Source organism: Homalodisca vitripennis, chromosome 4 (assembly GCF_021130785.1).
Source record: "Homalodisca vitripennis isolate AUS2020 chromosome 4, UT_GWSS_2.1, whole genome shotgun sequence".
Lineage (NCBI taxonomy): Eukaryota > Metazoa > Arthropoda > Insecta > Hemiptera > Cicadellidae > Homalodisca > Homalodisca vitripennis.
This window is the reverse complement of record NC_060210.1, coordinates 70574466-70597024: the sequence shown is the minus strand read 5'-3', so window position 1 is coordinate 70597024 and position 22559 is coordinate 70574466. Positions and strand designations below refer to the sequence as shown.

Below are 22559 nucleotides of genomic sequence, written 5' to 3'. Positions count from 1 at the left end.
CGAAATAAATATAAAACACTGATGTGCTTATAACTATAAGCTTTTTAGGTAATGCCAATTTTTAAAAACGAGGAAAGATTCATCATATTATTGTATTAGTATTGTATAAATTAACCTTCTAAAATAATAATGCTTCTTCAGTTTGATATCTGGAGATGACAGCCACATGTGAAATATACTTTTTCCTAACTGAACTAAAAAATATATTTTATTCGTATATGATACAGTGATACAATTTTTTGTATTTAAAAGAAATATATATGTCTATTATTAAGTTTTTAAATAGCTTTAGTGTTATTTGCTTATTGTGGTTTTATATTATTATAGAAATAATACATCCTGGAAAATCTCTATTTCTGCCTCTACCAAGTAGTCTTTCTGCTATGGAATACATCTGTATGGCCAGTGACCACTCTGATACATCCTCTCCTAGAGAAACTCATCCTTCACATAAATATCCTTCATTATTTAAATGACCTGTATGATTAAGAAGTGACATATGTTTAGTCACGAGTTAATAATTGTAAAAATAGTTGATCTATAGCTGTAAAGTATTTTTTCAATTAATATTAAGTGTAATGAATTTTGTATATGATTTGTCAATATTAAATTGGATTATTTTATATGTAAGTTAATGTAAGTGAGATGTCTGTGTTTATTTTTGTATTCTTTAATATATGTAATAAAATTGTAAATAAATACTACTATAAATCTTTCTAATGGAACAGAGTTTAGATACTTGTGTAAAATGTTCATAATGATTTTGCAATTAGGTGCACCTAAGATAAGCGCAGATGTCTGTAAGTTCCTTTCAATTTGTAAAATATATATTAAATTTGTAAGCAACTACACAGCCATCTATATCTTTCTAATAAAATAGAGTTTAGATGAACTGGACCTTTATGAATATTCTAATAGGTGCGACTGATCTAGGGTAAGTGTAAACAAGAACATCCTTTATTGATTAAATTATTTCAAATATTTATGTGTTTACTTGATTTTAATTTAGGTTTAAACATAGTTGTTGCTAAGTGATTATTTTTATCATCATACACACATTTACAGAATCAACTTTGTCATAATCAATTTTGCAGTTTTATTGAACAAAATCACTCATTATGACTGGCAGGTAACTAAACTTTATGTCATTTTAATATGTTGTGCTTCACTATGGGATTTGTTTGAAGAGAAATCTAAATTTTAGTACTAAATCCTGTAAATTATATAAAGCTTATAGCTAAACAATTTGATTCTGTATATCCATTCTTAAAAATCTAGCTTGACAATAAATATTTTGATAATTCAGTCATATAATCATTTTATGAAAAATTATAATATAAGAAATAATTCATCACTGGAACTTATTTGTACACTTCAATAAAAACATTTGGTGGTTTTTTTTATTAAAGTTGTAAATGTTTGTTGTGTTAGTTATAATTTAACATTTTGTTGTGTTTCATACAATGGGTATCATTAATTTTGTTTAAGTAACAATTAATTTATACTTTGTTTATAAGTAATTGAATTGTTCATGTTAGAATGTTTTCATTTTCAAAGAAGTAGAAATAATTTGATCTTGTTTGGATAATTTATTTACATTGATAGGCAGTTACAGAGTCTTCTATTTACACCATGATACACAGATTCTTAGTAATGCTTGGAACTATTAAGATCTGCTTATTTTATTTGAAGTATCTGAATATTCTGGTAGTTAAGAGATAAATTAAAACAACAGATCCGGGCTCGGAGGGTCTATGAACAATGTATGGTATGAGAGAATTAAATTAAAAGAGACAGATGAGAGAGGGAAGGTTTTAAGGAATGGTGCCACTTACTAATATGGTTTTTCTCTACTTACACACGCTGCATGACATGGCTGACGTTGCATCCTCCGTAGGAGTCAAGTGTCCATGGGGGGAATTGGCAGTTGGTGACACAGCTAACATTGCAGACACTTCACATCAGTCACTTGCATCGGGGGGAACAAGTGATTACAAAGGAACCCATCTGTCCAGGGCTCCACAAACTCCACAAAATCTCATAAGTTTTTAAAGGGAGGTTTTCAAAATACCCATCTTGTTTGAAGGGATTGTGTGAACATATACTAAAAAGAGATGCAAGACGAGCTAGAAATCCATCACATACCGAGATGAAGAGATGAGCTTATATCTTCAATGGCAGGCCACGACTACCCAGAGAGACCCTCGCTCTAGGTCACATTATGAATAACTGCTCCAGAGCAGCGTACAGGGGAAGCTATTACCGACCTATCAGGCGATCTTGTGATCTCATCTGATGTTATATTAAATCGTCTCGGCCAAACACCCGATTTTACGCATGGTCCATAGTTCAACTTAACTCAGATTATGATTGTTTAGATAGAGAATACAAATACAAAATTTTTTTTTAAACAATGAAATTGGTATCTTATGGTAATAAAACATGGTTGTAAATATTACACTAGAGGTTTCAGCTGTGATTTGTACTTGTTTAGGTTGGAGCGTGTTGGCATTCATCAGCCTTATCAGTTGTCAAGGTAAGTATGAGTAAAATATAAGGCATACTCCACGTTATGAATTTAGATTGTCTTAAGCACATTTTCTCTGAGAAGTAATAAGCTTATTTTTATATGCTAATATCTGAGCTTAGCTTGAGGAAATGTGTGATACATGGGTGTAGGGTAGCTTCAAAACATTCATCATACTAAAAGTGCACTTTTTGAATCAAAATTTATGTTGCACCAACCTGATTAACCTAATGGTATATTACCCAAAAAGGAGTATCTTGGTAGGGTTGATACTTTCAAGCGTCTGTGGTTATGTACTTCCCAAAAACGACACCTTGTTGAAAGTTTGTGGTCTTCAAGCAATATTAGATAGTATAGCTTGAAAAATAGCCTCAGCCAGACAGCTTGTCAAAAAAATAATAGCTTAAAGTAACTATTGCAAATGAACTGCCTAAAAAAGAGTAACAGTTTGAAATTTTATCAGGAAAAGCATCAGTCCAAAACGAGTCAGGTGTTTGAACCCAATAGGGCAGGGGAAGAGACATTGTGACAAGAAAATTATAGCCTTAAAACATCTTTTAAAATTACATAACCCAACAAGAGCTCCAGATCAAAACATCATGTCAGGAAATTACAGCTTTCAAACTTATTGACATTGTATTGTTCCCTCCCAATAAAAGTTTAGGTCCTTGTTAATGTGTTGTCTTTCAACCACCTTGTAAGATATATAAATCTATCATTCAAGTTTTTGGCCTAAAAATATTTATGTTACTAAGTTTCTAACCAAGAGGCGGACACAGGCTGAATCTTTAAACGAGCAGCTAATGATACCATTAGAAAGGACATAGGCCTAAGCCCGGACATGGTCAACATGACTGATTTGGAATGTTTGAACTTGCCTAACTTAAAAATGTTTTATATTAATATTCAAGGTTTGCATAAAAAAGTTGAACAGCTTGAAGAGATTTTAAAATCTGATAATTTTAATATTGTGTGCCTCAGTGAACATTGGTTACGGGATAATGAAATGAGTTATAATGTACCCGATGACTATTTGGTTGGTAGTGCATACTGCCGTGTGACACATATAAGAGGAGGAGTAAGTATACTTTTATCTAATAAATTTGTCACTGAGAAATTGAACGTAAATAAATTTTGTGAAGAATTACATTTTGAGGTGTGTGCTATCAGGCTGATTGAATTAAATGTCATTATTATTTCTCTGTACCGTTCCCCTGAAGGTAAAGTAAATGTCTTTCTGGACAAGTTAGATCAACTTCTGAGATTTTTAATCAGACTTAGGCCTAAATGTAAAGTAATAATTTGTGGAGATATTAATGCTGACTTTGATATCCGAAACACCTCAAAACCTAGTGTAAATGACTTTTTGAACTGTCTCCGGCAATATAATTTGTTTTGTGTAAATAATTTGCCTACTCGTGGAGAAGCCTGTTTGGACAATGTTATTACTGACCTCTGCCCTAAAAATTACGAGCTGCATATTTTTGAACCTTTGTTGTCAGATCATAAGGCTATTCAAATTATGGTTTGGTTGGCGGAGAATAGGCCTATCAATAAGAAGACTGATGGCCCCGGTAAAATAAATTCAAGTAGGCCTTCGATTCAATTTGCAAGAAGGTATACAACTGTGAACCTGGAGGGGTTTAAATACTGTTTAAGTAAGGTAGACTGGAATTTTATTGCTCCTCAGAATTGTAACTTAACAGCAGAAGAAACTTTTGATTTGTTTTATAATACATTTTTAGAAATTTTTAATCAATGCCATCCAATGCAAGAGATAAAGATTAATAAACCTAATAATAGAACTAAAAAGCAAAATTTAAATTGGTATACCCCAGAGCTAGAGAACATGAAAAAGCAAATTTTGTGTTGTCATGACATTTATAATAGAACGAATAATGATAATTTACTCAACTTGCTGAGAACTCTTAGAAGGCGCTATAGACTGGCTATTAAAGAAGCAAAGAGACAGAGTAATGAAGATTACATAGAAAATTCAGTCAATAAATGTAGAGCAGCATGGACAATCATTAACAAGGCATCGGGGAAGGAAACCCTACGCAGTCGGTCCAGTAATATTCTGCCTGATGAATTCAACTCACACTGTGTGACAGCTATTGAAGAGATCAGTGCCAAAGTGAAAAGTTCTGTGAATAGTGCAAATCAATGTCTTAATAAGTTATTGCCTCCATTTGAGGAGTGTATTTTTTGTCCTGTCACTGTAGATGATGTTCGTAAAATTGTTTTATCTCTAAAAAATTCCCATTCTAAAGATGTGTATGGATTAAGTAGTATTTTAATTAAAGCTGTTATTGATTATATAATTGAGCCTTTGACATATTCTATTAATTGTTGTGTATTGGAAGGGATTTTTCCAACATGTTTAAAATTTTCAAAAGTTGTACCTGTGTATAAAAATGGCTCACTTGATTGTCCGAATAATTATAGGCCTATCTCATGTGTACCAGTCTTGTCTAAGGTAATTGAGAAATTACTTAAACATCAAATATGTATTCATTTTGAAAATCTCAAATTATTTAGTTCTAGTCAATTTGGTTACCGCACTGATTGTTCAACGGTTAAAGCTGTAAATACTCTTGTAAATAATGTTCTCTTAGCTTTGGAAAATAATTGTTGGGCTCAGATCACACTTTGTGATCTGAGCAAAGCATTTGATTGTGTTAGACCTGATATACTGGTGAACAAATTGAAATTCTATGGGTTTCGTGCAAAGAATTTGAACATGTTAAGGTCCTATCTTGCAAATCGCAAACAGGTTGTTATGGTTAATGGAGCTTATTCCCAAGTGGCTGATATAAATATAGGTGTGCCACAGGGATCTGTGTTGGGTCCTGTTTTGTTTATTATATTTATTAATGATTTAAGTTTTAATGTCTCTAGTTTTACTACTATATATGCTGATGATACCACTTTGTTAAATAGTCACACAAATTTGCTTTACTTAAACAACTTGGTAGAGACTACAATGAATGAAACTGTTAACTGGTTTAATGTAAATGGTCTCTATTTAAACGCAGAAAAAACAAAACAAATGTTAATAACTCTTAAGAATATTAATAGGCCTATATTTGAATCTGAAGTTTTTGTTAAGTTATTGGGGATAATAGTGGACAACAGGCTATCTTGGAAACAACACATTGATTATGTATGCAAGAGATTATCTAGGGTTATTTACTTATTGTGTAATTTAAAAAAAATAGTATCACAAAGGTATATAAAAATGGCCTACTTTGCATTTTTTGAAAGTATTATTAGATATGGTTTAATAATTTGGGGTAATGGTGCAGGCATTGATCAGGTGCTAGTAATCCAAAAGAAGGCTGTGAGAATTTTAGCGGATGCACCTGTGTTAGATCATTGTAAACCTTTGTTTGTAAATATTGGTGTTTTAACTGTTATAAATCTGTATATTTATGAGGTATTAGTAGATGTAAGAAAAAAGTCACACATGGTTTTGAAAAGAAATGATGTTCATCACTATAATACAAGAAATAAAGATAAGTTAAATGTAGATAGAGCTAGATTAGGTAAAACCATGAATTACCATACAACCTTAGGCATTAAAATGTTCAATTTGTTACCTTATGCTGTTCAAACTTTACCATGTCAAGTTTTTAATAATAAATTGTATTCTTGGCTAAAAAATAGACCTTTCTATAATGTTAATGAATATTTTAGCTGTGAGATCGTTCATAAGGATTTTTAACTTTAGATTAGGCTAGTAATTTAAGCCTTAATATTTGACGAAGCCTATTGTAATTTTATTGAAAATTATTAATGGCCAATAAATTGTCTATTGTCTATATCTATAATGGTCTTAATTAGAGGAGCATCTATAAGATTGTATTGACCAAAAAAGAAGCATCAGTCAGGTGGGTCTCTAAACAGAGAAGTAATGATTGTAAATATCTTTTTGATGCTGTACTTCTAAAAAAAAGTGCCTCTCAGGTGTATACCTGTCAGAGATTTTATGGCATTAAAACATTTGTGAGGTTGTACAGATGGATATAATAGGACCAAAAGAGCAAGTAATACCCCTCCCTCAATCACTGTAACCTTGACGACCTAATGTGGCTTAAGTCTGAAATCTACACAGGTGCCCAGGTCATCTTGAAGCACTTGATAAATCTCAAGACGTCTTTAGGAGCTAATAATCCCACCAGCAGGATATAGAATTGCCCTGTACAGGTGTCTCCACCTGACTAAGGTAGTTGCTTCCCAATCATAAATTATGTGAACACTAATCTACTTGGACCCAATGCAGAAGTGATAAATCTCTGATTCAGAGATACGAATCTTGTTTACCTATTTAGGTGTACACAAAAATTTGTATTGAATATTTCAGTATTCTAATTTCTGATTATTTGAAATGGGATTATTTCTGAATTTAATCTATCTGATTCGCTTCTTCTAATTAATTTTTCTTGTGATCTTCATAAGCTTGAATGCAGAGAAATATAAAATGCAGAAAGAATTAATATTAAACTGCAAGCCAATTCATTATCTCTATCTTAATTAAAATGTTTACTAAAAGACTTTAGTTCTGACTTTATTGTCTTACTGTTCTTAAAGGCAAATATATGTATATATGTATGTAATGATATAACACACTGATAGACTGATTGCAATAGCTCCAACAATAATCTGAAAAATATCATAAACAATTAAGTATTAACCACAAAACAGAAAATTATTAGACGATCATATTAGTTTGTTTATGATTATTGTTTTGAAAAATATAAAACTGAAATAATCAGTTTGAATTTGAAAAAAAAACTTTTGATTCAATATTTAAATTTATACTTTGTGCAATATCTTCGCTGGACCACAAAGAGAATGCGGTAACACTTTCATTGGATCTTAAAAAAGCTTTAGACCGTAAACAGTTTTCACCTCATTATAAATTTCAACCCGAGCTTTTCCCTTCACAACGAGGTAGCGAATGACGGCGCGAATTTCGCACTTGCGGGAAATACGATCGACATTTTTCGTGAGAGACGCTACTGTGTCAAGAGTTTTCAACACACTAACCTCGGATCGGTCTCGTTTTGAAGGGGAGGATTCAGGCTACGCGGCAGTGTTGCCAACAAGTCGAAAAAGTATTCCCTACAGCTGTAAGAGTACCAGTACACTTACTTTCTGAACGTGCCTCGTATTATTCAGCAATTACTTACTCGTTGAAGTTCAGCACAATCAAGTGCCAGTCATAAAATGGTAATAAGCGCAAAAATCCAATAAACACAAACTCCAAACTCAGACTGCCGCACACATGCACCCTACACAATGAACAAGTCTTAACAGGGAATACTACAAGAAACTCGACCAAACCAGTAAACAACTGACTGCTTCCAACCACTTGCTGCTCCGTGATGCGGTCACTAGACGGCCTCAATCACGGCAGCGAACAACTGCCATTAATTTAATTTACATATTGCCTCTTGAGAGCCTAGTTTCAAAGGGTAATTGCAGTAAAACAGAACAAAACTATGCCCCACAATTACATTAACATAACAAACTATACACATTAATAGTTATAAATTTATCATATGGTGTGATGATACAGCTCACATACAAATAAAATACATTTACATAAAAATCCATACTGATAATAATGGAAAATCAAGACATTACTCATGCAAATAAAAAAAAAAGATTGAAATTTCTTTAGTTTACATAATAAAAGCAATAATTTATGTACAAAATTGAACAATTAATTGGACAAATATAGTCTATGCCTTCAAACAAATATTAGAAACATTATACACAGAACCAGTCAATGTGGAAAACATATTATACTCTATAAAGAAATGAAATCATACAATGGAATTCCTCATGCACTAAAAACAAGTTGAATAAATTTAAGGTGAAGTTAAAAAAATACTTATTAGAGTCAGCAATATACAATGTTGAAGAATTTATAACATAATGAACTCTAATTTATATATACTATTATATAAAATAATCGTGTTTGTCTGTGTGTGTTAATCAATTATGTAAAAACTACTGAACCGATTGTATTAAACTTTTAAAAGGACATTCTAGTTCAAAGTTAGTTCATTAGGGTTCCTGGTTGACATAAAGGCTTATTCCTATTAGGAAAATCCCTCCGGGTTTCACCTCACTGATCTTGAAAACTCGCATTTGGCTTAATCAGCAGATAGTAAATAGATTTTTGCAATCAACTGTCCGTTGTAAACAGAATGTGACAACACAATCATATGTTTAATTAATTTAAGTATATTTAATTATTTAAAATTTATTTACCTACATACTATTGAAAGCATAGAGTACGCTTAACAGTAACAACATTTCTTAATTTAATCTGCTCTATTAACTACTGATGAACACAGGTGTTATCCAGATAATAAAATAAGAAGTTTTAGTAAAAATATACTTTTAACTGTAAACTTGAGCAAATATTAAATATGCAGTGCTTGATCATTAGTGTAATGCAGATATCATAGACAAAGTTACTATCTAACTTTTGTTACAGATTTAAAGACTTTTATAATAGAACACATCTTAGTTATTTTTTAACTGAAGTTTGCCTTTAGACTCATACATGGCACGGAAATACCTCAGACTGAAGTAAACTACAGAGGCCTGTTTTTTTTACCGAAACAGGCTTCTCAGACCTGCAAATGTATATACAGAGTGCATTAATTATGGATACACTCTGTTTATTTGTTTATGCTTAAAGATGGAGAGATGAAACTCAGGATACTTTTATAGGAAATAGAAGTGAACTTTTTAATCACTATTACAACTTTGCTGTATTATTATTACAACTAAGTGAACAAGGACGCATTATGATCCTGATGATGCGAAGCTACAGAGACTGGGTGAGATCTTTTGATGAAGTAAGGAATTTATTTAATGACACCTATCCCAATCAAAACCCTGCATCTAAATCAGGACTTCAACAAAACAATTTGTTTCCAGGAAACAGGCAGTGTTAAAGACTGCCCCAAACTTGGATGACCAAAATCAGCTACAAACAAAGCATTGTCACTTGACGTTTTACAGTCTGTTGTGGAAGATCTTCATGCCTCAACAAGAAATGTTTCTCAAATATTAGGTTTATCTCAAACATCAGTTTGTAAAGTTTAACATGACAGTGGTTATAAAACATACAAAATTCATTTAGTTCATGAGCTAAGTGATGACAATTTTGATCGTCGAGGATAATTTTGTGAAATGATGATGCAGAACATTGATAATAATACAATTAGATTAAACAACATGCTTTCTCAGATGAAGCAACTTTCATGTTAAACGGTAACATTAACAGACACAATGCTCATTATTGAGCTGGTGTTAACCCTCATTGGATGAGAGAGCAACATACCCAGCACCCTGAAAAATTAATTGTTTGGCTATCCAAGTAGCAACCAGCAACTGTAATGAAGTTTGGTTCCAGCTGGATGGAGCACCTCCACTATGGCCTATATATCTGCGAGTATTTAATCAATATCACTGGATAGCCAGAAGAGGAAGTATCGAGTGGCCACCAAGATTGCCCGATCTATCTTCACTTGACTACTTTGTGTGGGGTCACTTTAAAAATAATATCTATAAAACAAAACCCCAGTGCATTAATGACATTAGGGACAGAATAGCAGCAGTAATTCAAAATATCCCCCATGAATTTATACAGCGTGCCGTTTGAAGTTTCTATAACAGGCTTGGACATTGGCAAACTGTCCTGGGACAGCAGTTTGAACATCCGATATAAAAAAAAACACAGGTTACTAAGTTTTAGCTGTTTTATTGCTAAAATTTACATTAGAAATTTAAAACTGCCCTCCCTAAACTCCCATTTTAGAAAAATGGTTCACTTTTGTTTCCTAGAGGGGTGTCCTGAGTTTCATTTTTCTATCTTTGTCCATTGAAGGTTGAGCAGGATTCATCCATATTTTTAACTTAATTAATTTCAATGAGCTGCCATTTTGTACTTTACATTTAAAACTTTTGAGCCGCCCCCTCCAAAATATAATTTTGGGGAATGGGCAAAGTTATAATAATAGTGAGTAAAAAGTTCACTTCTATTTCATAGAAAGGTATCCCGAGTTCCATCCTCCCATCTTTATCCATCAAAAACCAAACAGAGTACATACTTTTAACATGCTGTATATTCTTGATCAGGTCATCAGTGCAATTTTTGTTTCAAAATGACATAGAGCACTATTATTCATTAGATCATGGTGAGTTAACTAAAAAACTAAGAACTTAGATTTTAGGATTCCTCCACTGTGGCCTAAAATAGTTTAACTGTTTCTGAAATCATAACATAATGAAATTAAGTTATCTCATGGTATTAATAAAAATTGCTTCACTCTGACTTGAAGGCCCCAAAACACTGCTATTTAAAACTTAAATCTAAAATACTTCAGAAGATTAGAATATTTTTCAGTGATTATCACCTTACTCTGTGGTGTTTTGAATGTCATTTAAAAGGAATATCCTCATGATGTACCTGTTGTAGGATATTACAAGCAAAGCTGCGGGTAACTAGTAGTTAGAGAATAAAATATATTTTAGGTATTTAAAATTAGTAATATATTTGTATAAACCGATACAATGTATATTGTCATGGGAAATAGATCTGATTAATTAATATTCAAATGCTTTTAAATACTTTTTACCAATAATTTTGTGTTATATTTTTCATTCCCTAATATATAAAATTATTAATAACTTATTCCTTATCCACTATTAATAATTAACTTCAATGTCTCCTGCATCATTAGTACACTAAAAGAATTGGTTTATCTGCCTAGAGAATCATTAAGTATGAAACAGTTAAGTCACGTTTTTTACAACTATGTTTCAGTTATACTGGATTATGTCCTGATGTACAATACCGTATAGGTAAAAGTTTTGGTATAGCAACGCATCTGGCTATGTGTGATCCTAAAGTATCTCATGCAGAGAAACTTGCTCTTTCACGTAATGTTGTTGAGGTGAGAATTCCAGTTGTTGAAATAATGTTTCTTAAAATCTCATTAAATCTTATGTGATATGTATTAACTTTTAGTAGATAATGCTCTTGAACATGTGTTTTTGAAGCAGTTCTACTGATGTTTAGGACTCCAATGAAGACTATGGAGCAAGAAAAAAGATTGTTGCAGATAATATAAGGAAACAGCTGATACAAGAAGTAATGCTTCTAAAAGGTACAAGAAGACCACGAAATTTAAAAGATCGCATGGTAAGCAGAATTCAAGAATTTATTATGTTACAGGTTGTATTAATAGAACATAATAAAAATATTAAGCAACAGTGTACCAAGAAGTACAAAGGTTATTCAGAAAGTAAGGATTCAAATATTGTTACACATTCGGAATTGTATTTATTGTAAAAATTTCCAGTAGGCCTTTTGTAACATAAACAATATTTTAAAAAGTTAAATTTCCAGAAATTTTGTTGTATATACTGCAACTTATAGTAATTTGTAACAACCTTGAACACATCATGCGAATCTCTTTGTTTGTCATTCATAGTCATTGGTATATCTTAAGAAGAAAATCTTTTTCAACTGGTTTGGACTTTTTTGAGACAATTATCATATACACAAGCTGTATTATGTTTAATACATATATAATACATGTGTATGTATATGTATATAAACTTTGAAATTGTGGATGGTTTTAGACTTTATAGGTCATGTTCAGTGAAGTTATATACACATTTTATGTAAGTGTTATGATTAGAACAATTGCATTAGGTCAAGATTGTATAAAAAAATCCACATAAAACATTTTAAAATATCCGCCTACTGTGAGAGAACCAGCAGTACCATACATAACCATATGTGAAATGAAATGAAAAATGAAACCATATGTGAACAGGGCCAGCCTAAAGAACTCTTTATTTTGAAAATCACAAAATGGTGAAAAATCTTAAATAATAATTCTTTTACAATAACAATACTATCACCTATATTACAATAGGAAAGAAATTGAGTATCAGAACCATTATAAAAACATTTTTTTATAAATAATTATTCATAATGTTGGATTTATCTTTGTAATATAACATTTAAGATAACCATCTGAATACACAATGGTTCTTTTATTTTATAGTATGTTAGTATTATAATGGTAATATATTGATACAAAGCATATTTTCTGTAAATTAATGTACAGTTTTTGCACTTCAGTCACTGGACTGCCCTCGTGTCCCTCTAACACCAGTCACTGTAGTATGTAAAGGATACAAACGCCCAGCTCGATACAGTTATAGCTGTCTGGCCAGGACTTTGCATTGACATTCTTTATTGCATATTGTTCTAATCACAATAAAGAACTAACAAGTATTATGTTTTCCTTATTTGATGTTTACAATACCAAGCAAACAGTTGTAACAATCCAGCTAAGAGCAGTAATGGGTTTTCCTTATTAGATGTTTACAATACCAAGCAAACTGATGTAACAATCCAGCCAAGAGCAGTAATGTGTTTTCCTTATTAGATGTTTACAATACCAAGTAAACAGTTGTAACAATCCAGCCAAGAGCAGTAATATGTTTTCCTTATTAGATGTTTACAATACCAAGTAAACAGTTGTAACAATCCAGCCAAGAGCAGTAATATGTTTTTCTTATTAGGTGTTTACAATACCAAGTAAACAGTTGTAACAATCCAGCCAAGAGCAGTAATATGTTTTCCTTATTAGATGTTTACAATACCAAGTAAACAGTTGTAACAATCCAGCCAAGAGCAGTAATATGTTTTTCTTATTAGGTGTTTACAATATGAATGAAACAGTTGTAACAATCCAGCCAAGAGCAGTAATGTGTTTTTCTTATTAGGTGTTTACAATACGAAGTAAACAGTTGTAACAATCCAGCCAAGAGCAGTAATATGTTTTTCTTATTAGGTGTTTACAATACGAAGTAAACAGTTGTAACAATCCAGCCAAGAGCAGTAATATGTTTTCCTTATTAGATGTTTACAATACCAAGTAAACAGTTGTAACAATCCAGCCAAGAGCAGTAATATGTTTTCCTTATTAGGTGTTTACAATACCAAGTAAACAGTTGTAACAATCCAGCCAAGAGCAGTAATATGTTTTTCTTATTAGGTGTTTACAATACGAAGTAAACAGTTGTAACAATCCAGCCAAGAGCAGTAATATGTTTTTCTTATTAGGTGTTTACAATACGAAGTAAACAGTTGTAACAATCCAGCCAAGAGCAGTAATATGTTTTCCTTATTAGATGTTTACAATACGAAGTAAACAGTTGTAACAATCCAGCCAAGAGCAGTAATATGTTTTTCCTTATTAGATGTTTACAATATGAATGAAACAGTTGTAACAATCCAGCCAAGAGCAGTAATATGTTTTTCTTATTAGGTGTTTACAATACGAAGTAAACAGTTGTAACAATCCAGCCAAGAGCAGTAATATGTTTTTCTTATTAGGTGTTTACAATACGAAGTAAACAGTTGTAACAATCCAGCCAAGAGCAGTAATATGTTTTCCTTATTAGATGTTTACAATACCAAGTAAACAGTTGTAACAATCCAGCCAAGAGCAGTAATATGTTTTCCTTATTAGGTGTTTACAATACCAAGTAAACAGTTGTAACAATCCAGCCAAGAGCAGTAATATGTTTTTCCTTATTAGGTGTTTACAATACCAAGTAAACAGTTGTAACAATCCAGCCAAGAGCAGTAATATGTTTTTCTTATTAGGTGTTTACAATACCAAGTAAACAGTTGTAACAATCCAGCCAAGAGCAGTAATATGTTTTTCTTATTAGGTGTTTACAATACGAAGTAAACAGTTGTAACAATCCAGCCAAGAGCAGTAATATGTTTTTCTTATTAGGTGTTTACAATACGAAGTAAACAGTTGTAACAATCCAGCCAAGAGCAGTAATATGTTTTTCTTATTAGGTGTTTACAATACGAAGTAAACAGTTGTAACAATCCAGCCAAGAGCAGTAATATGTTTTTCTTATTAGGTGTTTACAATACCAAGTAAACAGTTGTAACAATCCAGCCAAGAGCAGTAATATGTTTTTCCTTATTAGATGTTTACAATACCAAGTAAACAGTTGTAACAATCCAGCCAAGAGCAGTAATATGTTTTTCTTATTAGGTGTTTACAATACCAAGTAAACAGTTGTAACAATCCAGCCAAGAGCAGTAATATGTTTTCCTTATTAGGTGTTTACAATACCAAGTAAACAGTTGTAACAATCCAGCCAAGAGCAGTAATATGTTTTTCCTTATTAGATGTTTACAATACCAAGTAAACAGTTGTAACAATCCAGCCAAGAGCAGTAATATGTTTTCCTTATTAGATGTTTACAATACCAAGTAAACAGTTGTAACAATCCAGCCAAGAGCAGTAATATGTTTTTCTTATTAGGTGTTTACAATACCAAGTAAACAGTTGTAACAATCCAGCCAAGAGCAGTAATATGTTTTCCTTATTAGATGTTTACAATACCAAGTAAACAGTTGTAACAATCCAGCCAAGAGCAGTAATATGTTTTCCTTATTAGGTGTTTACAATACGAAGTAAACAGTTGTAACAATCCAGCCAAGAGCAGTAATATGTTTTTCCTTATTAGATGTTTACAATACCAAGTAAACAGTTGTAACAATCCAGCCAAGAGCAGTAATATGTTTTTCTTATTAGGTGTTTACAATACGAAGTAAACAGTTGTAACAATCCAGCCAAGAGCAGTAATATGTTTTCCTTATTAGATGTTTACAATACCAAGTAAACAGTTGTAACAATCCAGCCAAGAGCAGTAATATGTTTTTCTTATTAGGTGTTTACAATACCAAGTAAACAGTTGTAACAATCCAGCCAAGAGCAGTAATATGTTTTCCTTATTAGGTGTTTACAATACCAAGTAAACAGTTGTAACAATCCAGCCAAGAGCAGTAATATGTTTTCCTTATTAGATGTTTACAATACCAAGTAAACAGTTGTAACAATCCAGCCAAGAGCAGTAATATGTTTTCCTTATTAGATGTTTACAATACCAAGTAAACAGTTGTAACAATCCAGCCAAGAGCAGTAATATGTTTTTCTTATTAGATGTTTACAATACCAAGTAAACAGTTGTAACAATCCAGCCAAGAGCAGTAATATGTTTTCCTTATTAGATGTTTACAATACCAAGTAAACAGTTGTAACAATCCAGCAAGAGCAGTAATACGTTTTCCTTATTAGGTGTTTACAATACGAAGTAAACAGTTGTAACAATCCAGCCAAGAGCAGTAATATGTTTTCCTTATTAGATGTTTACAATACCAAGTAAACAGTTGTAACAATCCAGCCAAGAGCAGTAATATGTTTTTCTTATTAGGTGTTTACAATACCAAGTAAACAGTTGTAACAATCCAGCCAAGAGCAGTAATATGTTTTTCTTATTAGGTGTTTACAATACCAAGTAAACAGTTGTAACAATCCAGCCAAGAGCAGTAATATGTTTTTCTTATTAGGTGTTTACAATACCAAGTAAACAGTTGTAACAATTCAGCCAAGAGCAGTAATATGTTTTCCTTATTAGGTGTTTACAATACCAAGTAAACAGTTGTAACAATCCAGCCAAGAGCAGTAATATGTTTTCCTTATTAGATGTTTACAATACCAAGTAAACAGTTGTAACAATCCAGCCAAGAGCAGTAATATGTTTTCCTTATTAGATGTTTACAATACCAAGTAAACAGTTGTAACAATCCAGCCAAGAGCAGTAATATGTTTTTCTTATTAGATGTTTACAATACCAAGCATACAGTTGTAACAGATGAAATTCCAGTGTTATAAAATGCTGCTGCTTAAGACTTCAACAAGGTAGTCACACCCTCCTGCAGTTCCACATTGTTATCAAAGCCCCCACTCCATAGACTGTAATTTGGTTTTGCAATTTATGTGTTTTATAAAGGTTTTGTCTCCTATAATGATTCGATTGAGCAGCGAGTCACCATTGTTTTTGTAAGTGTCCAAAAATGACAATGAAGCAACCGTATGCTGATTTTTATGGGTTTCTGTTTTAAAATTTATCGTAACCTAACTTCTGTGTAACAGTTTTGTGTAACAAACACCTTGAAATTTTAAGAAATTGCTATTTAACCATATTAAAAAGTATGATTTCATTCCCTAAACAATTTAATTTTCCAAAGGGGAAATATTTAGCAAGTGCTGAAATTAACTGCTTGTGTAATAAGTAAAAAGAAAGTCATCCTTCTGAATGCCCAGGGAGCTCTGTAGACATACAAACAAGCCCCTGTTACATTAAAGTATACAACTATAAGAATTTATACCATTTCAATCATAAAGATTATAATATCATAAATGAGTTATTAAAATACTAATTTATTTGTTTGTCAACTTTAATAAATAAGTTTCAACTTTATTCTGTGTTTACCAATTATTACTGATTTACCAAAGTGCATTTTACTAAATATAAAATCGAATAATAGTCTTAAGTTGTGAAAACTAAAATAGCATAAATCCAAAGTTATCTATGTTAAAATGCATCTTCCATATGTATTTAAAGGTGAAATAGTAACCCTTTGAGGTGTTACTTAATTTACCTCATTTACACCCTCCTATGTGACTTAATTTGGCAGGTGGCTTCCCCCTCCATTGTTATAATGCCATGCAATTCCTGGTTGTTTTCTCTCACATATATTGCCCTTAAAAGAATCTACATTTGGAACCAGGAATGACAGTTCAAAATGCAGTGGCTTGAAGTCCATTCCACAATATGCCTTGAAGACTTGCTTCTTGAAGTGACAGGAGCACTAGAATGTTTAGAATCTCAAGAAGACTATTTTGACGATCACTTATTATAAAATATTTATGAATAAATAACCTTTATCCAAATTAAGGTAAGATATTTTTTGAACAAACCTTGTGAAAGCGGATTACAAAATTTTAACTATGCTACTAGTATAATAATGGCCTCATAAAAATATATGAGAAAAAAATAACTGATGGCAATGTTTTGTTTTTGTAAAACTCCATTCATTAAAGTGAATGGGTAGACAACATTTATAGTATTTATTTCTTTTTTTTGTAAAATATCATTATTAAAGAGATTTTACAAATTTCATTTAATAGATTTGAAATTATTGTTGTTTTGAAGTTTGGCAAAGCAGAAGATTACTTCTAATAGTTACTTTTTTATTGTAATTTATAACTAGTGTGTGGGATCCATTTACAGTCATATTTCTCCCAACTCTTCCAAGACATAAATAATCTGCTATCATCTCAATTATGGGATCATTAACTATGAACAATCTATATGAAAAATATCTATGAACTATGAAAAGTCATCATACAAGCCTATTCAAGTGATTTGAAAAACGGATCCTGTGGAGTTTTATATCATCCACGAAAACTATAAACTTAACACTTGATTTGGTGGTATAAGGTTCAACCACAATACTTTGTTACTCTGGTTTCAGATTGGTCTCTCACTTTCAAAAGCCATCTCCAAAACACAGACGTAAGCAAGGTAAAGACTAGGGCATATATCTTACAACAATTATCAAGGTTATCTAGTTTACTTGGAGAGCAAATACATAGGTATTATAAACCTCAGCTGTATACTCTGACGCAGAATATTGTACACCTGCATATGTATTTCTAATGTAAAAGTCAAAATTAATTGTTAATATGTGAAGTAATTAACAATAATGTAGGCTTTTTAGTCAAATGCTAACAGTGTGGTAGATAAGACCTTTTTCATTTGGTTGTTTGTTTTAACTAGTCCATGTTTAACTTCTCATTATGATAACAATCTGTCAGTTATAACAGTATTAACTTCTTTTCAGTGTTACATATTGTGAAAATTGCTATTATACTATAGAATGTTTTCACTGTGTGTCTCGTGTATATTGTTTTTGTGTTGAGTACGAGTATAAATGTTTTAGGATCAAAAGAGGATATATTTCATATTGGAGGTGGTAGCACAATAAAAGGAATTTGTTTATTAAAGTTTGTGTGATTTCAGAATTGATTATGTGAATAAAAACTAATTTAGCTAAATAAGATCAATCACTTTATTATAGTATGTATGTTGCAAACTTTTTAATTAAAAACTACTCTTAAATTGTTAGTGCTATATGCTAGCATTTTTTAATTAATTAGGGGTGAATTTGGAAAGCACTGGAACGCTTCATAATTTTTGAGTAAGTACAAATAAATATTACCAATGTTTTTTCTTACATTTGGCATGGAGAAATAGGATAGTGGAACTGGTCTTGATCTTACTGTTCACAAGAGACTATAAATTGTAAAACCTGTATTCCCAATTTTATATTTATTTTATAGTACACTTCATCCTGTGCTCTCTTAATATTAGAAGATAGCCTACTACTTTAATACAAAATGGTGGAACAAAAAAATCTAGACCATTTCCTCAAGGCATTATTATAATTTGTATTAAAGTTCTTAATCTATGCCTTGGTTTGCTGAATTTCAGTTATAATAAATGAAGTGTCCCTAAAGCCAAGGAATGATTAAGATTTCTATTGAGCCACATAACTTAAAGCCAAACTTCTAAAAAGAAATTTACAAGACAGAAGATTTGCATTAAATAAAATTGAGTATAATCTTCCAACCCAAATCACTTTACAAAAATGTAAACTTAATGGCGTTTGTTTCATGTTAATTAGGTTAAAATTTTAATCTGTGTGTAAAACTTTAATATTTTTATACTATTAAAATTAAATTTAAATTAACTGAAATTGGATAGTAATATTCTAAAATACTAGATTAAATGTTTATATTAGTAAATCGAACACTAAAATAATAATCATTTTACTAAGCCCTTTTCAACTTATAACAAGAAAACATCTTGTTTAACAAAAAAAGTTTATTTGATGTGTTTTGAACAGAGAGAACCTACAAATTTTATAAACTACCATAATACAGATACATAGTGTGTCCATTTCCAAACAGGTTGCACTGTTTAATGAAAAAAGTTTCATTTTAGAGCAATCAATCATGTTATACCTCTTCTCCATATTATTTTTGTCACTGTGTGAGTAATTTGATGACATCACTTCAACAATCAAGTGTGAAACATTTTGTCTGTTGTGGTGTGAGGCTTCAACATTTATTGTTTTCCGTCAGTGACATACACAACCACACAATGTGTTGAGTTAATGATATAAAATTCAGAAAACACATATTAAAGAGATCTAGAAACTGAATATTTTACTTTTTGATTTAATTATTACTGTTTATTATTAATAGTTTTGTTTCTTATGTGTTAACATTGTGAGATTAAAAGTGTAATCTATTGTATTAACTATAAAATATTGTATTTTAGTTGGATAGTGTTTATAAATCTCATTCTGTGCTTTTAACCAATTTGATTAAATAAGACTTAAAACCTCTAACATATTTTTTATATTAACCCATAATATATCTTACAATATAAAGCATAGTAATCAGTCAGTTAGTTAATGTACTGTTCTACTAGTAGTCGATACTGACTCCTTGGGCTAGGTTAATGTGATAGTGTACTAGCACCAAAACTAAACAATTGTTAATTTATTTCTCTTAACAATATTCTTAATACAAAGGTATCCTAGCAACACAAAATCTAAGTAATTTTCATACATGCTTCAAATTTCAGACACAAAACATTCACAGCAACATTTTATTATACACAGTATTTAAATTCCAAATTAATTGAACCTATACAAGAACAAATCATGTGTGGTGGCTGTGGTAAACAAAATGAGAGGTAAAGAACAGGAGTGTTTTTGTATAATATAAATGTATTCGACCTTATATTTTGTAATAAGTATCGAGATGTATGGCAAGTACTGGCATACATTTAATAAATATACTATACAGGTGTTTGGGCTTCACTAAAAAGTTTGGTTGTCTGAGAATTTGGGAAACTTCTTTTGTAGATTGATATGAAAAATTGAGGCCAGCATTATTGAAACTGTCATAAGGAACACAAATAGTGAATTTTAAAAATACAATAGAATACAATCTGCACAACAAAACTGAAAAAAACCTGAAATATATGCCATTGTATTTTATTTCCTCTAAATAAAATTTGTGAAAATGCTCAAAATGTATATTATGGCAATTTTAGGATGGAACTAAAAAATGTTCCATAACAATAATGTGTGAGGAAACTAAACATTTTTTATTCCAGAATCACTTAACTGTGATAATTACTGCTATAAGGGAGCATTTGTGAAACTTTTTCTATACATTGATTATTAAAGTTAATATTATTTTCATTATTTTTGTTGTTTATCTATAGTAATAGTTGAATGAGTTGAGCTTAAGAATCAATCTTTACTCAAGGAGATAATAGGTTGATGTGGTTTTTTTATCATTATTTATTTAATAATATCAAAGAACTGTGGATGAATCATTTTTACATCCTTTCACACCATCCTTAGATACAAATATTGTGTGCAAAGATTCATTATGTCAAATGATTGTCATAAAAATGAAAGCATTTAAACCAGAAAAACAGTAGGAATACTAAGTATTCAGCAATTAATTGTATATGGACATAACATTAAATCTTTTAGTTTGTTGTCTGGTAACTGGTCAATCATGTATTAATTTGTACTTGCTAACTTTGCGGTCCCATGCTCTAGGTGACTTCTACTTTGATAGTGAACTTCATTGTTTTGGTTTGCTGTTTGTTATCTGTTCTTCCTTTCTATACACTTCAAATTCTATCAAGTAATATTTTTAATACTTGTACTTAAATTTATATTTTTCATTTAGCAATTTATTTATGTTGATTGTTGTAGCTTTAATAAAAAATTAAATTCTTTAGATGTGTACATTTTATGGGATTTTTCTGAAAGCATGTTATGTCAACATTTTTTTGTGTAATAATAATGTATGTATGGTTTGGGTGAAACTAGATTTTTGATGCTTACTTTTCTACTTGGTTTGAAAATGAATGAAATTTATTCATTCTTGTGTTGTGTTTTAAATAGCTTTCCTCTTTGTCCAGCATATAGTTTATTGCAACCATTAATTTAACTCTCTAAACTTGTGTCAAGACTAAAACCGATTGTTTGAAACTCAGTTGCTTATACCTTGGTTATCTGGTAAAATGGCCTTTGAGTCTAATGTAAAAGAATTAATATGTTACACATTTTTAATTAAAATTTTGCAATTTATAGATATAAAATCAACTTTTGATTTCTGAAGATATCATGCTGGTAATGTAGTAGGGTATATACCTTTTGTCTTCTGTTTTAAAATTTCTACTTGCTGAGTGGAAATATAATTATTAGTGTAATGTCATACAATGAAAATAGCCTCTTCTTGTCAAAATTTAATCATTAAAATTAAGTCAATGCAATATAGTTAGTATTTGAAGCTGCGTAAATAAAAAATTTTGAGCAATAAACTGTGTCTTCACTTTTAATATCACCTAAAATTGTCTTTTGCAAAGATTTTAAATTGGATGCAGTTGTACTCACAAATAATCAGCTCAGCATCATTTTTAATTACCACAGGTGTAAATATTATCTTTTTAAGTTATCTATTCCGACCTTAGTGTGTCATAATAAAATTGTGTGAACGATATTTAGAATGAGTGAACGATTTTTGCACCTGAATCATTTGCTAAATATTAATGCGTATTAGAGATATTTTACATTTATAATTAGCTGTACAGCTATTTAGACTCTGTAATTTATGTTATAGAGGCAAGAACACATTGAGTCCTTGCTGCCAATCCCAACTTGAAAAAGTAAACCCATGTATGAAGGAATATGAAAAAAAGCAACAACAAGTTGAAGACAGAAAAATTTGTATTGGTGATTATGAAAAACATATGAATGAACCACAGGTAACTTTCTTTTGTAAGCAAACTATGTTGTAACAAATGTTCTGAAACTGTTTTATTGGCTAATCCATTAACATCTTAAGCAAATTGTGGTGTCTACCAGCATTTAAAGTTAAAATAAAAAAATATATTAGAAAATATTCTTTATTCATAAACATCAAGATCAGAATTTACGGAGGAGCGATTT

General features: G+C 30.9%; 2 protein-coding genes across 3 annotated transcripts in view; both read left to right on the top strand.

The window, feature by feature from the left end:
* Window positions 1-488: 488 nt before the first annotated feature.
* Window positions 489-12866, top strand: LOC124359494. The gene is made up of 5 exons (XM_046812265.1): window positions 489-1129; window positions 2495-2536; window positions 11382-11511; window positions 11637-11759; window positions 12711-12866. Exons 1-5 carry the CDS (start codon window positions 1119-1121, stop codon window positions 12816-12818), a joined length of 414 nt encoding a protein of 137 aa, XP_046668221.1. The 5' UTR covers window positions 489-1118; the 3' UTR covers window positions 12819-12866.
* Window positions 12867-18355: 5489 nt separating this feature from the next.
* LOC124359493 (UPF0605 protein CG18335) overlaps window positions 18356-22559 on the top strand; it is a 39239-nt gene continuing 35035 nt past the window's right edge. Inside the window, exons 1-2 of one of the 2 annotated variants that reach the window (XM_046812264.1) lie at window positions 18356-18713; window positions 22231-22375. In XM_046812264.1, the coding sequence (XP_046668220.1) occupies window positions 22289-22375 (87 nt within the window). In that variant the 5' untranslated portion in view covers window positions 18356-18713; window positions 22231-22288. Of the gene's footprint in view, window positions 18714-20125; window positions 20279-22230; window positions 22376-22559 lie in introns of those variants that run through there. The other variant, XM_046812263.1, reaches the window with a different exon arrangement.

Excerpts from the sequence above, each read along its gene's own strand:
- LOC124359494 (XM_046812265.1), top strand. Across the intron at positions 11,512-11,636 it reads TTTCACGTAATGTTGTTGAG|GACTCCAATGAAGACTATGG; the intron begins GTGAGAATTCCA and ends ACTGATGTTTAG. Across the intron at positions 11,760-12,710 it reads GAAATTTAAAAGATCGCATG|TCACTGGACTGCCCTCGTGT; the intron begins GTAAGCAGAATT and ends TTTGCACTTCAG.